This window comes from Amblyomma mixtum, chromosome 2 (genome assembly GCF_055824585.1).
Source record: "Amblyomma mixtum isolate Tamu chromosome 2, ASM5582458v1, whole genome shotgun sequence".
Classification (NCBI taxonomy): Eukaryota; Metazoa; Arthropoda; class Arachnida; order Ixodida; family Ixodidae; genus Amblyomma; species Amblyomma mixtum.
Window position 1 is genome coordinate 35,080,289 of NC_143013.1, and position 13,751 is coordinate 35,094,039.

Below are 13,751 nucleotides of genomic sequence, written 5' to 3' on the forward strand. Positions count from 1 at the left end.
CTGACTCTACAAAAGATTTATTCAACAATAAATAAGAAATTTTATTGTATACAAGCCTTTCTGCATTTCTCTCTATGACAGTTTAGCCATAAGCAGCCAGATACTGAAACTCATGATCTCACATTAAGCAGCAGGACACAGAAACCATTAAAGGGACACTGAGAAGAAATTGAAGTTGGCTCGTATCGACAGAATACCAGCTTCTGATTACAAAAACGCCACTCATACTGACAACAAAGCTCTTGTAACGTAGAAAAGAGCAAGAACCAAAATACAGGTATCGCCGCCACAGGCCAAAATCGCAAGTACAAGAGTGATGACGTCATAGGACAAAACAGTGTTGCTAGAACCAATAGTTCTAGTAACACTGAGACATGAGAAGGCACAAATCACTGAGGCGCAGCCAATGCATGCGCAAATCTCCTTGACGTCGCCAGATGGCGCCACGTACCCAGCAGCTACGCGCGCGCCTGCAGCATCGGGACCAATCAGCGCCTGCTCACCGGCGGTAGGCGGGCTCTCGGTATTCCGCTAACGGTAACAGGGTACACGGTATGCTAAAGGTGTCTACCTGCGAGAACTTCGTTGACGACTTCGAGGACGGGATCCATCGTAACGCTGGCAAAACGCCGGTGCAAACGTAAACGAAGCGACGGTAGCGATGGCCGCAATAGCCGATAGATGCCTTCAATGTGCGGCCAGCGGTAGCTTTCTTTTCGGCTGCTGCTAGGCCGCTCTGCTGGCCATCAGAAATCACGGAGTCTGCGTTACGTCATGTGCACGGCATGTTTCACGTCATTTAGTCCTGTGTCATCATAAGAGAATCCCAGGTTTGAATCAGAGCGGCGGGAAAAACTTTTCAACTTCGAATCCAAATTTCTTAGAAATAAATGCATCTTTCGCTGCTGGCCAAGTGGCAACAAAGCAATGAAATGCCGAACTATCGGATTTTGCTATAAAAAAAATATTAATAGAGCTCTCCTCACTGTCCCTTTAAGCAAATGCAGTAAGTTCTGTTTCCTCCAGCAAGCATCATGTAATGGCAACACAAAATCACTAAGGCTAGCTGCAGAGATGCTGTGCATTTTTAAAGCCATAAAATGTTATTTGCACACCCATCACTCAAAGTGGAAGCCAAAAAGTGTGCTTACAAAGACTGTCTTGTCAAGCTCGTCCAGATCTTGATAGGCAGTTGGCAGAATTTTGCAGTGAGGAGATGGTACATATGGGGTGGTGTACAAAATTAGTCGATCACATGAGCTGGAAAGCCACATTTGAACCAGTTAATCAGTGCCAGAAAAACTGTATATATCTGTCTTATAAACAGCAACCTACCTTTTTAATTTGAGTAAAGGATCAAGACTTGTGTTGTAGCCAGCTGTTTGCACAGCCAGAAATAGCTTCAATTGCATTTTCGTTTGAAGGTAGCTTCTAATTTTCTGAAAATATGAACAGTAAAGATAAGCACAACAAACAACACCCATTTACATATGGATGACTACTGCTTGGCATGTCTTGATCTGCTCTGCTCAATCACTCAGTCAGTCACACCTATCTATGTTTCTTGGCTTTTAAGACTTTTCTTTATGTCGAATTTCAACATTGCCTTATACTTATAAATTTACCTGTGATGCAGATTTTGCTTGCAGTCACATAGCAAGACAATCTCTTGTCTTTCATCCTCAACCCTGGCTTTAAAGTTCACAGCCCTGCCTTTATCCCAGTCATATACTCATTCAAAGTTCTTTAAAACATTTCAGCAGAAGTAGTACACTACTTTTTAATGTTCAACATCCTTTGAATGAGTGTAGCTACAAAGATGGATAATTTTAGACGAAAATTTATGGTTGAAAATGCTTAACATAAAAGAAAGCTTCAATCACACTTGTTGAGCTTTAATCAATATGCCAGTTGCTTTCCATGGAAAGAATTAGAAAAGATCACAAAACAAACTGAAAATGCTAAAAATGCGGCCACTTTATTCATGCATCACATTCAGATATATTATTTTGCAGAAGGCGATGGTTTACTAGGTGCCCTCACCAGCAAAACACAGACCTCACGATAAACTGACCTTATCGCATTCCTCGTAACATGTAAAGTATGATTTGAGGAGACTAAACTTTGGTTATCCAGTTATGTGCCTACAATATTTAATGGAAAGAAGCCACAAAGCACCGATTGTGACAGCAAAATGTTTTTTTAAGTTGCTGAATGCAAGAAATGTAGGAAAACCAAATGGTACGAGCATCGATTTCAGGAAAGCTGAAGTATATGCCTGTCCATTTGTAGTTTCACACCTAAGAGTAGTTAAAATAGAGGGCATATCCCAGAGCAGCTTATGGGATTGCTCAATGAAAGTATGCACAGCTTACCAGTGACTCCTCATAAAGGTTATCCACGTCTGTGATTGTTGTGGTTTGCAGCACTACTCCATACAGTGTCTTAAAGGGGTTGGTCCTTGAGATGCTGTACATCAGGCGAGCCACACCATCATGCAGAAAAACCTCTCGCAACTTTGCTAGCAAAACAGAGTTCATAGGCGCAGTTGCAATGAGAAGGCCCCGAATATTGTACTGCTTGAGAGCCAGGAATTGGTATAGGGCAGCAGCTGAGGAGAGAAATAATGTAGTCTTGGAAAGTTTCTCACAGTTTTCACACAACAGCAAAAGAAGGCTAAATACCACAATGATCAAATAACTACGAGGTTAATCCTGAGGAGTGAAAAGACTACAAGTTAGATTGGCTAGCTTCTACAATGTTCTAGTGAAAACGTACACTTGCTTTCCTCAGTCAGTATTCCAGAAGAGAAACATGAACGTGCAAAGCAGATCAAACTACTGTCAATTTTCTAAGAATATGGTAGGCTGTTCATGAAAACAAAAAATTACACCAGAAGTTTAGCAATCTTGCGAGACTGAAATCAATAACAAGGTGGCTAAGCTCACACGTACTGCACCCGACATCACAGACTGCACAGCTTGTCAGAGCTCCTACTTTACACACTCAGGAGGAGCCGAAATGAAAAACTGTGAAAAATCAGCATTATTGCACATTATACAAATGTTCCTTTTTCTTCTCAAGAAAAACACTGACACTCTAGAAGTACCTAGTTCTCAACTCGGCAAAAATTATCTCCAGATGGCATACAAGCTCACGTCTCAAAAAAAATCCTTATATTTAGGCCATAACTAAAGCATACAGTATTGGCCAAATTAGGCAAAACATTATCTTGCCCAGGCTCCAAGCTCAAATCGTCGGAAGCTAAATGTTTGCATGGTAACGCCTGCTAAGTCATTCCTACCCCATACCATGCATAAATGAAATGAACTACTATCCCATATTGCCACAGATAGGTCTAACAATGTTTTATGAACTAAAACCCACCTGTGATGAAATCCCAGCTCACCAAAGTGGCCAATTATCCATACTTATATACCTTTAGCACCACTTTATGAAACAATTCCGTATTTTTTATTATGCATCGCCTTTGGTGCAGTTATGAACTTCTTACCTTTGCATAGTGTCTTCAGCGGTATTTTCAATAAAATAATAACAAACAGCATGCCCATAGCATGCCACAATTACCATCATTTATATAAAAGCGGTCACTGCTGGAGTGGTGCATAAGGCCCATGTAAGCCATGTAGGGGCAGAGCTGTGCAGCAAGGCTCAGGTTGGGAAGCCGGCGGGAGAAGAGGCAGATGAGCATAGCTGAAAGAGGGAGCAGGCACACAACTTGATGTCTCTTTCTTTCCCAGCTCTTGGTTCAGAACAGGAGCATCGCCTATGCAAGTTTGCTTTGGCCACTTTGGCACATGCGCAACAGTTGTACCTCCCAATTCACCCCTCACTTCATTCACAAAATCGTTGTAAACACTGTGACAAGGACTTATCCTCATATGGCTAACATTATTTTCACATGCCCTACTTTAAATGGTGAGATAAGGCTGAAATGAAGAACTTCAGCGATGAAGCTGATCACGGCAAGGATAAGAAGCAAATGTGAGGGATAAAATCTGCATGATTCACAAGGCTGCATGATTCACAACTTCAACAAGAGAAAACTGCTTCAGATACAATGGTTTTTGCAAGATCCCCAGCCACTTCTCATTCAACAGGTACTGCTACTGCTGAGTGCTACTGAACATCCTTCAGCATGTAAGGCATCTAGAGTGAGTTGTGCCATCAGACACCTTGGCAAATTTGCATGAAATTCGACACGTCGCCTCGAAACTTTTGAAAATCTGCACCTATCTCACTTTCACGCTTCCTACTTTATCATGCTTGTATATATTTCTTGGAGTACCTACTTTGTAAGAAAGGAAAATAAACTTCAAACTATATACAGAGTTCTTTGCATTAACATCGTACACTGACACCCTGTTGCACATCTCTTCCATACGGCTTTGTCTTCCTTGTGTCCCAGTAAAGTTCCTGCTGAAAGGGTTCTCCTGCATGAATTATGCTCAGTGTAATAGAAAAAATTGATGATACAGTCAGGAAACAAGCATGCGGTTGTCAAAACAGAAATGAAATGAGCACATCTGTTCGCCTCTTAGAAAATAGCTTTAAAAGAATCCAGACGGTGCGTGCAGTAAGCATATGAAAAACCAAGGAAGGTCAAGACCTGTCATTTCTAGGCATGATGCTCTTCTCTGCACACTACAGAGGTGGTGCAGAGCTCAGTGACAGTGACAACAATTGTTGAATAGATCTGAATATTTCTGGCTATCCTATCTGTGCAGTGTACTTCTGAAAAGAAAAAAATGCTGACAAACTCAAAACATCTCAACTTTCCAACTCCAGATTTCCACCCAATACACTAACGTTGTAATATGACTGTTGACTAAATGTTAATAATCAAACAGTTTGCTTGGATACATCTAACTGTACTTGTGTTCACAGCAAAGCCAATCATACTCTTCAGGTACTCATGGTGGATAATAGCGTTGTGGAATAAGACGGAAGGGAAGAAACACCATGAGCTTCCATCGCACTGTTGTCCACCATAAACCTAAACCAGCCCCATTTTCTTTCCTAATCTTTAGTCATTCACCCCAAAACGTCTAAACCTTGCCGCTATTAATGCACTCATAAGCATGAAACATAAATATATCCACATGGACCACATGAACAAGAGTGCAAAACAACACTGAAAGATGACCCCACATTTCATAATGTAGCAGCTCACATAGCCAAGGTGCATCTCGTTAGTCAACTGATGCCATCATAAAAAAAAAAGGAAGAAGAGGGGGTAAAACTTGCTTTAAAGGACAGTTGAACCACTTTTTGAAAATTCCACGATATTCAAGGATTCAAACTTATGCAGCCTGAGAGTAAATCATGCCAAGTGTTTCTGCATTAACATTTGAAATGGCGATGTGATCGCCGATTAAAGCTCAAGCTTCTCTTCAGAACTTTGAAGAAGTGCAGAGAAGCTTGGTGATGTCGCAGAAAGTGAGATTTTGAAATTCCACTGCCTTCACCCATACTCTGCTGCCAGTCTTACGCTGCTGAACAGCTTCCAAGGCTTTGCCTTCGGCGACATTCATTTCCTTGCTTCAAAGCCATAAAAACAAAATTACTTGCCTACAGATCACTTGTCTGTTCTAAATTAGAATACACCTCTGCTATTTGGAGCCCTAACCAAACTTTAACAAATTCCCTGGAATCAGTACAAAATCGAGCCAAAAGATTCATATATTCATGCTATTCATATGTCAGTATATCATCACTAAAAGCAGAGGCAGGTTTAACGTCCCTGGCTTGTAGGCATCTTATTACTAGTATGTGCTTGTTTCACAAATTGTATTTCAGCTCACTTTGTCGTCTACCCTACATCAATTCGTTAGCATGCATTTCCTTCCGCACTGGTCATCCCCTTCAAGTTGCCCGGCCATGTACGCACACAACTACATTTGCATCGTCATTCTTTCCGTGCTCAGCCATGGACTGAAACGGCCTTCCACACGACATCGCCGCAATCACCTGCCCATCAACATTTATGAACTGTTTAGCTACCATCTTTAACACTGAATAATTTATGTACAGGCGCGGACAAAAGTAAACGAAGCACGCAACTGTCTTCGAATATTTTTCACGCATCACCTAATTGAAATTTCCAGCAGTGGTGCGTGCATGCTGGTAGCGGAGGTTGGTGGGCTTTCTTGTAGACAAACAACGCTTCTTCATTACCAATGCACAAAGCGTCATTGCACTTCAAAAGCAACAGCGTGCATTGCACTTCAAAAGCAACAGCGTGCTCCGTTTACTTATGGCCGCGCCTGTACCTTACATGTTTTCTTTGTTTATTCAATCTGCTTTATACATGTAACCCACCCCTTATGTAATACCCCCAATCCTGGGAAGTGAAGTGAAGTTCTGCTTTGCAAATGTACCACCACCATAGGCCACATCACTCGCCCCCTCACTTGGTGCCGAGCGCAGCGGAGAAGCAAGAAAGCCGTCGCAGTTTTCATCAGCAATAAGTCGCCATATCAAAAGCTATTCAAAAAGGACTTTGCATTCTTTGCCTGCCGCTTTCACGCATTCAACCCCTTTAAGCACTTAAATTCTAAAACCACTGCAGTTGCCTTTTAAGCAACTGCTCACCCATGGCCCACAGGTTTAATTTTTATTCCGTTGTAGCCAACATTGGTAACCAACCAGTGACAAATATGCGGCATCACAGAGCCAAATATCTGTGATGTCCTTTAAGAGAACCTGAATGACATTTCTGAGGAGTTAGATCACAATGTTGGCAAGCATATATTACTGAGCTTAAATCTTTTTCGTGGTCCACTTATACTTTGACCTGGTTCAAACTCTGTTTAAAATTCAGTACTATGCCTTTATCTGATTTCTGCTTCCCTTTAAATGGCCGTGCTTACAGCGTGATTTTGGTTGGCTCGTCCATGACTCTGGTTGTTTAAGAATGCTAACACAAGTGCATAAGAACGGTGCTAATTTTATTCACCAGCTGATCACTACTCCAGACAAAAATAGTGGCAGTAAATAGTAGTTACTTGCGGCTTGGAAAGCCTTTTGTGTTGCCTTGTCAGCAACTGTGCTCTCTGCTCCTGAAAGGCAAGGTTCGGCTAAGTCATATTTTTGTGCAAGGAATGAGTGAAGCAGATATTCAAGGTGCAAAAAAAAGAAGCAGAAAGTCCGATTCCAGACAAAAATAGAGGTAATAAACAATAGTTACGTGTGGTGTTAAAAACCTCTGATGTGGTCATTTGAGTCCCTGTACTCTCTGCTCCTGAAAGGCAAGGTGTTACTGAGTCATATTTTTGTGCAAGGAATGAGTGACGTAGATATTAACGGCACAAAAAGATAGAAAGCAAAAAGTCCGGTTCCAGACAAAAATAGTGGCAATAAACAACAGTTACGTGTAGTGAGCAAAGTCTCTAGTGTGGTCTTCTGAGTCACTGCACTCCCAGGTCCTGGCCCTGAAAGGCAAGTGTTGCTAAGTCATATTTTTGTGCAAGGAATGCGTGACGCATATATTAAAGGCACAAAAAAATATAAGGCAAAAAAGACTGATTCCAGACAAAAATAGTGACAGTAAATAGTAGTTACGTGTGGTGAGCAAAACCTCTGGTGTGGTCTTGCTAGCCACTGTGCTCGTTGCTCCTGAAAGGCAAGGCGTCGCCAAGTCATATTTCTGAGCAAGGATGGACAGATGTAAATGTTCAAAGCAGAAGAAGCTAGACAGCAAAAAAGTCTGATTCTAGACGAAAACAGCAGCAGTAAGCAGTAGTTACGTGTAGTGCGGAGAGTCGTTGATGTGGTACTGTCAGTCAGTCTGCTCACTGTGTCTGAAAGGCAAGCAAGGCATTGCTAAGTCATATTGTTGCAGTAGGAGCTAAAAAGTAGTCGTTCTTGTACCCACAAAACATAGCTCAGGAAGAGTTAATGTAAAACACACTAAAAAAAGAGCACACGCTATGCCAATGAATACACTGAACTGTGCATACACCACCAAATGCACTACATGTTTAATTCCTTCCAGTGCCTGGCTTCATATTATGAAACCTCTAGGATCTTGAATGTGGCCTGCATTGCCTACATGACCTCATCCTCATTTCCAATACTAGTCATGGGAACATGCACATGAATGGTAATTGACTAAGCAGAAAACTAGTGCTGCCTGTATTTTAAACCGACATTCAAAATGAGAGCAACTCTACTTGGCTATTTTGCTCTATCATTATAGTGTCTTTCCATCACAATAATAAACCTTGTTCTGAAAAAACCACAACCTGTGAATAAATCCTGTCGGCTTATATCCAACTCAGTGACCTTTCGATGCTTTGGGCATAGTTTTACAACAAATCCCACCAGTCTCACACCTAATTTATTGAAAACAGTCACTAGTAGCTACAACCAATACCTATTAATGCAAGCCATCATTCATTATAGCTCACTGAATGTGTATTAACTCAGTTTAAAAAATGCTGAAAGTACTGTGACACAGGAACCGTATGTCCACAGCTTAATTTAAAGGTGAAAAATGAACACCAATGGAGTTATTTTATTGCCTTATTTATCTTTTGTGGTTCTTGCCATTTTTACATTTTAGATCCAGTGAACCCAGTGGGCACTTAAACTTCATTGGACGTCCACAGGATGTCTCAGATGTCCCTAGGATGTCCAAGAAAGTTTTGGTGCCCATTGGGAATACCAACGAAATCACCTAGTTAATCAAATTCAGAGACTTCACAAGCGATTTCAAGTCTGCACGAATATAAACAAAAGTTAACACCTTCTGTCCAGTTCAGCTGCGATATAATCATCTTCAGTCTTGTGATTGGCTGTCTGACACTGCACTCTCCAGTCCAGTCTTCGTACTCCACATAAAAGGCAGCGATAGAGCCCCGCTCAAATCTGTGCAGGAATGACTGTGCCTGAGCATTGCCGAAGAAAAGCACAGAATGAGTTGGTCACGCACTTCCAAAGATTATTTTTAGCTGTAATTGCAGAAAACTGCAGTTGCATTAGCTTTGTCCCTGCTCCTGCAGTGTGAACATTTGTGACAGGTCATTTTTAAATGCTCCAGAGAGCACATACTATGTACATGAAGTGACTAAATACAATCCGAGTAATGCTCTTATTTTGAGCACATGGGACAGATATTCTGGAAACATCATCTCTGCGCATGCTTATAAGCTGAAGCAGCAAAGCTGGATATGAAAAAGGTATTTTGGAGCAAGTACGCTCATAGTCTATGTTACTGATATGTGACGTCACATAGCTATCATAAATAGAGGCAAATAAAAAATAAACAACCTGCAGGTTCCTCAAAATGTTCCTGCAGTCAGCCTTTAGCAAAGCACAAATACCACTATGCTTGCCCCATCAACAAAAAATAGATTTCCCTTATTAATGCAGCCTGCATTTTCATGCCTGTACGTAGGAAAAGTATTTTAAGATTTAAGACCTCCATACTAAACTTACAAGTGCGGCCAAAAAAGGTATATAAAATCTGAAACTGTTAGTGCAAGCGATTTTCAGTGTGTGCTGCAGTTAGGCATCACACTGAGTTCAGAAGTAAAGATCTATGCTAAGAATATGGCCTTGGTAATTAATGTAGGTCTACAAAGATGATACATGGGCAAGATCAGCCGTTAAAAATAAATTAATTCAAAATTAATTAAAGAATGAAATGATTATATTCATGTTATTGACAGTGCACAATAAAAACTTTAAAAGGCAACTCCGGCAGTTTTTGAACATTTTGAGTTAATATTCACATGACATTCTTTGCAGTCCTCTCTCCCCGGTACAAAAAGAAGTTTTTCAAGATGCTGAGTAGAAGTACTTTAAAACAGCAGAAACCAAGAAATCGAAACCGAAACCAAAACTAGATTTCTTCCAATCTATGACTCTATGACGTCACGACCTGCCAACCTATGAGGTCACGGATACTCTCCCAAAACTTTTCTGTGTGTTGATTGGTTAAACTCGCGACTGTAATCGACAGACTGGGTCATTATTAGTCTGATGTGACCAAAAGCGAGACAGAAGTTCGTACTTCAGCAAATGCAGAGTGAATATCGACTAGCATGCCAACCTGTGACGTCACACACGCCAACGTTGCCCATAGAAATCACACCGACTGAGGGCATGAAATGGCGAATTTGAAAATTCATTTGTGCTGCAATAAGACATTGCTCAGCTGCAAAGTTTGGCACAAATGGCCAGAAAACTATGGAGAATATACACTGAAAGTTTCAGTAAAATCTGTGGAGGCACAAAAAATGCCAGAGTTGCCCTTTAAGGTAATAGTCTTTCAATGCATGCGAAAAAGTCCTCGAATTCCCTTAGCAGTTCACTCACCTGATGTGCCACAACTAGCTCATCTTGAAATGAATATAAGGTGCTACCATTCCTTTGAAATGATCTTGTGAAATTAGCATCGTATTGATTTCGCCTCTCTAGGTTAGGGCACGTCTGGAAGAAATGAAACAAACCTGTTACCATGTTTATGTGAAAAACTGATGATAGTAGGAGTTCAGTGCACTGTGACATATAATGATACATATCACTTTGTTCTTGGCAGTAGCATTGGATGAAAGTGACACCACACAAGTAAACATATTATTATAGCTCGTGCAACATCCCACAAATGCTAGCACTTTGCCACAAAAGTGCAAAGGCAAAACAAGGCAACTCAAGGCACATTTGACAAATAATGATAAAAAGAAAATATTTACCGCATGCCATTTAAAAAGTATAGAAATGCACCACCATCAACACGCTCCACCTATTACACATCTTCATACACCTGCTAGAACATGCATTTCTGTTTAGAAACGATTAAAACCAGTCATAATACCACCAATCATTCACATCTGGCCTAACCAGAGTACCAGTAAGTAGCTCTTGCAAACATCAGATGCTACATAGGGTGGGTTTATTATCTCCATATCAGAAGCTCCCAGTTAATGATGATCCACAGCAAGTGCTGCCCATACTATTACACATACAATTTGCTACCACCCATGAAGTATGGGCTTCCACAAACTGCTAGTGTCAGCAACTAGGGCAGTCGCTCGTAAATTAGCACATCCAGCAAATTACTGGATCAGGACTGACTGCTAAGACATTAGCTTGAACTGTGCCAACAAAAAAAATTACCTTCCCTCCATGGATTCTAATGACTTTCTCTTTATTCTTTACCAACTCCCCTTTTCAAAATGTTCACCATAGGGCCGAGCAGCCCTTTTGTACTCAAAAATTATTCATGCTTTGCCACTCACTTTGGCATAGCCCGTCCAGCGTTGGTAGTTGCAAGGTGTGCCAATGGACTGTGCAGCACTATTCAGGCGGTACTCAGAAACGACCATGGGCAGAGACAGAACAACTGTTGTCTGATAGTGTGACTCTTGCACCAATTCTGCCTGCAATTCAGTTCACATTCCATTTAGTCCCAAAACAATTTCCTAGAAGGCAAAGGCCGAAACAAAGAGCCAGCTATGGCCCAGACTGAGTTAAAATGAAACACACACACAAAAAAAATTGTTTTTTGGCTTGTGAAATTTTGCTTTGTCCATTTTTTATAAGTACCATAGAGTCCCTCTATAGTAAAGTTGCTTTAAAAAACAAAACCTTTACTACATCAGTGTGTGTACATCAGTCGTTTGTGATGCCATGACTCTAGGACACTATGTGGTAATTTGACTAACTTACTGAACACACAGAGCTGGTTTACAAAAGAAATGCATCCTTCCATCATGCTCTGATCCTCCCATTATGTAATGACTTACAGTTCTCGCATTTCATGTAATCAAAATTTTGATTTGGCTTAAGTCTTCTGAAAGAACTGCATTTGCAAATATACAGCATGGCCCAGAATATAATGCGATGGATGAGTTTGAGTCCACTTGAAAAAAAGCTTGCTGCTGCCCCTGCAATTGTTTTTTCACAAGACTCTTGCTCTCATATGTCCTCGACCGCGCACATGCTGTGATGATATTGTTCCATCGGAAGTCACCTTGGCCAAACACTCTTTAATCATTTCTTTGCGAGCTACAGCTAACCTTACTATAGGAAAAATAAAAATGCACAGTAGTCTACGTAAGGACAAATGGGACTGCAGTTCAACCTAACTATACCAGTGCTTTTACTATGTATATGTTTACTATAGCCGGATTTTACAGCATTTTTTAATGTATTGACAACATAACATTATAAAGGACCGTTTAAATGACAAAATACTGCATATCCTACACAAAACATGTTTTCTACCCAAAAAAACAAAGAACCCAGCAAGAAAAATATGAAAAAAAGAGGTGCTGGAGCACTTTCTGGCAGAAATGGCTCTACTATACTGTTTCACACCCTTTAATTGAAAACCAAATTGCTGCCCCAATTCCTGTGCATTTATCATAAAACATCAGTGAACTATCACCAAAGTTAAACAGCCTTACAAGAAACAAATATTTTATTCCACCAATTTTTTGCAGAGAACCTCTAGACTTCAATGAAAACTACACTCCTCCTCAGCTCGTGTTCAGCAACTCCTGTTAGCAGTAGTCTGCAAATGGCTCAAATTGATATCCAACAATTCCCGCCCATATTCATAACTCAGGCAGGCACATAAAAGATTGAAAATTTCATATCAGAGTTAAGTGCAATAATGAATCTAAAAGCTTACCAGATTTTCATAATCCTGTTTTTCTACAGGCCTCAGGAAAGGACCTGAGATGACACATTTTGATGGTACGGTGTAGTCGTGCTTCACAAGGACCAAAAAATCACATTTCCTTAACAAAAACAAAAAAGGATGAAAACAACAGAGTCAGATGGCAACCAATGTGTCGCAAATAGCTTTGCAACCAATTTAAGCAACTGTTAAAACATAATGCCTGCCATTTCATAGACTTCCCACTTGTTCTCATTATGCATGCCCATTCCCTTTTCTTTTGCAGGTGCAGATTTTGCTACTATATGTAGTTTAAATTTGATAAATTACCTGCCCAAACCGCAAACATTTTGCACTGCATTTTTATTTTCCTTTGCAGCTGCCTTGACATATAACAGCACTGTGTTAGCTAGTAAGTGGCAAAGGTATTGCCGTACTACATCTCCCATACTGGATTCACATGCAGGCTAAAGTACCACAGTTTTCAGCCCTGTGGTCAAACCACAAAGACGTTTTTAAATGTGATTCATACTTCTTGGTATCTATTACTTTTTTGTAGACCAACACTGATCCGTGAAGCAAGCTAGATGTGGTGGCACTGTTGTCGCTGAATGGGGGGTAACAGCTAGGGGTACAACCCATAGAAATGCACCTAAATAATAATTTTCTAAGTCGTTTTCACGACCTACAGAAACTCGTCTAAACAAAAATTTTCTAAGCGGTTTTCCGATTTTACAGTGCACCTATGAGGTTTCTTTGTCAACGAAAGCGAAGTACTACGTCCCAGAACAGAACTTTTGCAAATATGGAATGTCACCATTTCAAAGGCAAAGTATTTTTAAAACACCATAATATGTGCGCGCCCAAGTTACCTCGAGGAGGGGGTACAGGATGGAAGTGTGGCCCATAGAAACAGATACGAACAAAACTTTCTGAAATTATTTTCTCGTTTCATAGAGAACCCATGAAGGCAGCCGTATGTTTGCTAACTACTGGGAACTACTTTTCAGAACAATATAAAAAAGTGTGCAACCTTATTCTGAAGCAGACATCTCTTTTTTTTCATGATAAATCGTGCTATGGTGCTGGACTTATCACT

General features: G+C 40.6%; 1 protein-coding gene across 1 annotated transcript in view; it reads right to left on the minus strand.

Annotated features, from left to right (window-relative positions):
* Window positions 1-13,751, minus strand: part of LOC149358958 (uncharacterized) — an 89,016-nt gene that overhangs the window by 74,141 nt on the left and 1,124 nt on the right. The window contains exons 3-15 of the mRNA XM_089571130.1: window positions 12,665-12,773; window positions 11,268-11,408; window positions 10,345-10,458; window positions 8,771-8,912; window positions 7,770-7,823; window positions 7,585-7,638; window positions 7,395-7,454; window positions 7,211-7,264; window positions 7,029-7,082; window positions 3,589-3,714; window positions 2,376-2,611; window positions 1,336-1,439; window positions 1,152-1,260 (exon numbers count right to left, since the gene is read on the minus strand). Coding sequence (XP_089427256.1) covers window positions 1,152-1,260; window positions 1,336-1,439; window positions 2,376-2,611; window positions 3,589-3,714; window positions 7,029-7,082; window positions 7,211-7,264; window positions 7,395-7,454; window positions 7,585-7,638; window positions 7,770-7,823; window positions 8,771-8,912; window positions 10,345-10,458; window positions 11,268-11,408; window positions 12,665-12,773 — 1,357 coding nt within the window. The remainder of the gene's footprint in view (window positions 1-1,151; window positions 1,261-1,335; window positions 1,440-2,375; window positions 2,612-3,588; window positions 3,715-7,028; window positions 7,083-7,210; window positions 7,265-7,394; window positions 7,455-7,584; window positions 7,639-7,769; window positions 7,824-8,770; window positions 8,913-10,344; window positions 10,459-11,267; window positions 11,409-12,664; window positions 12,774-13,751) is intronic.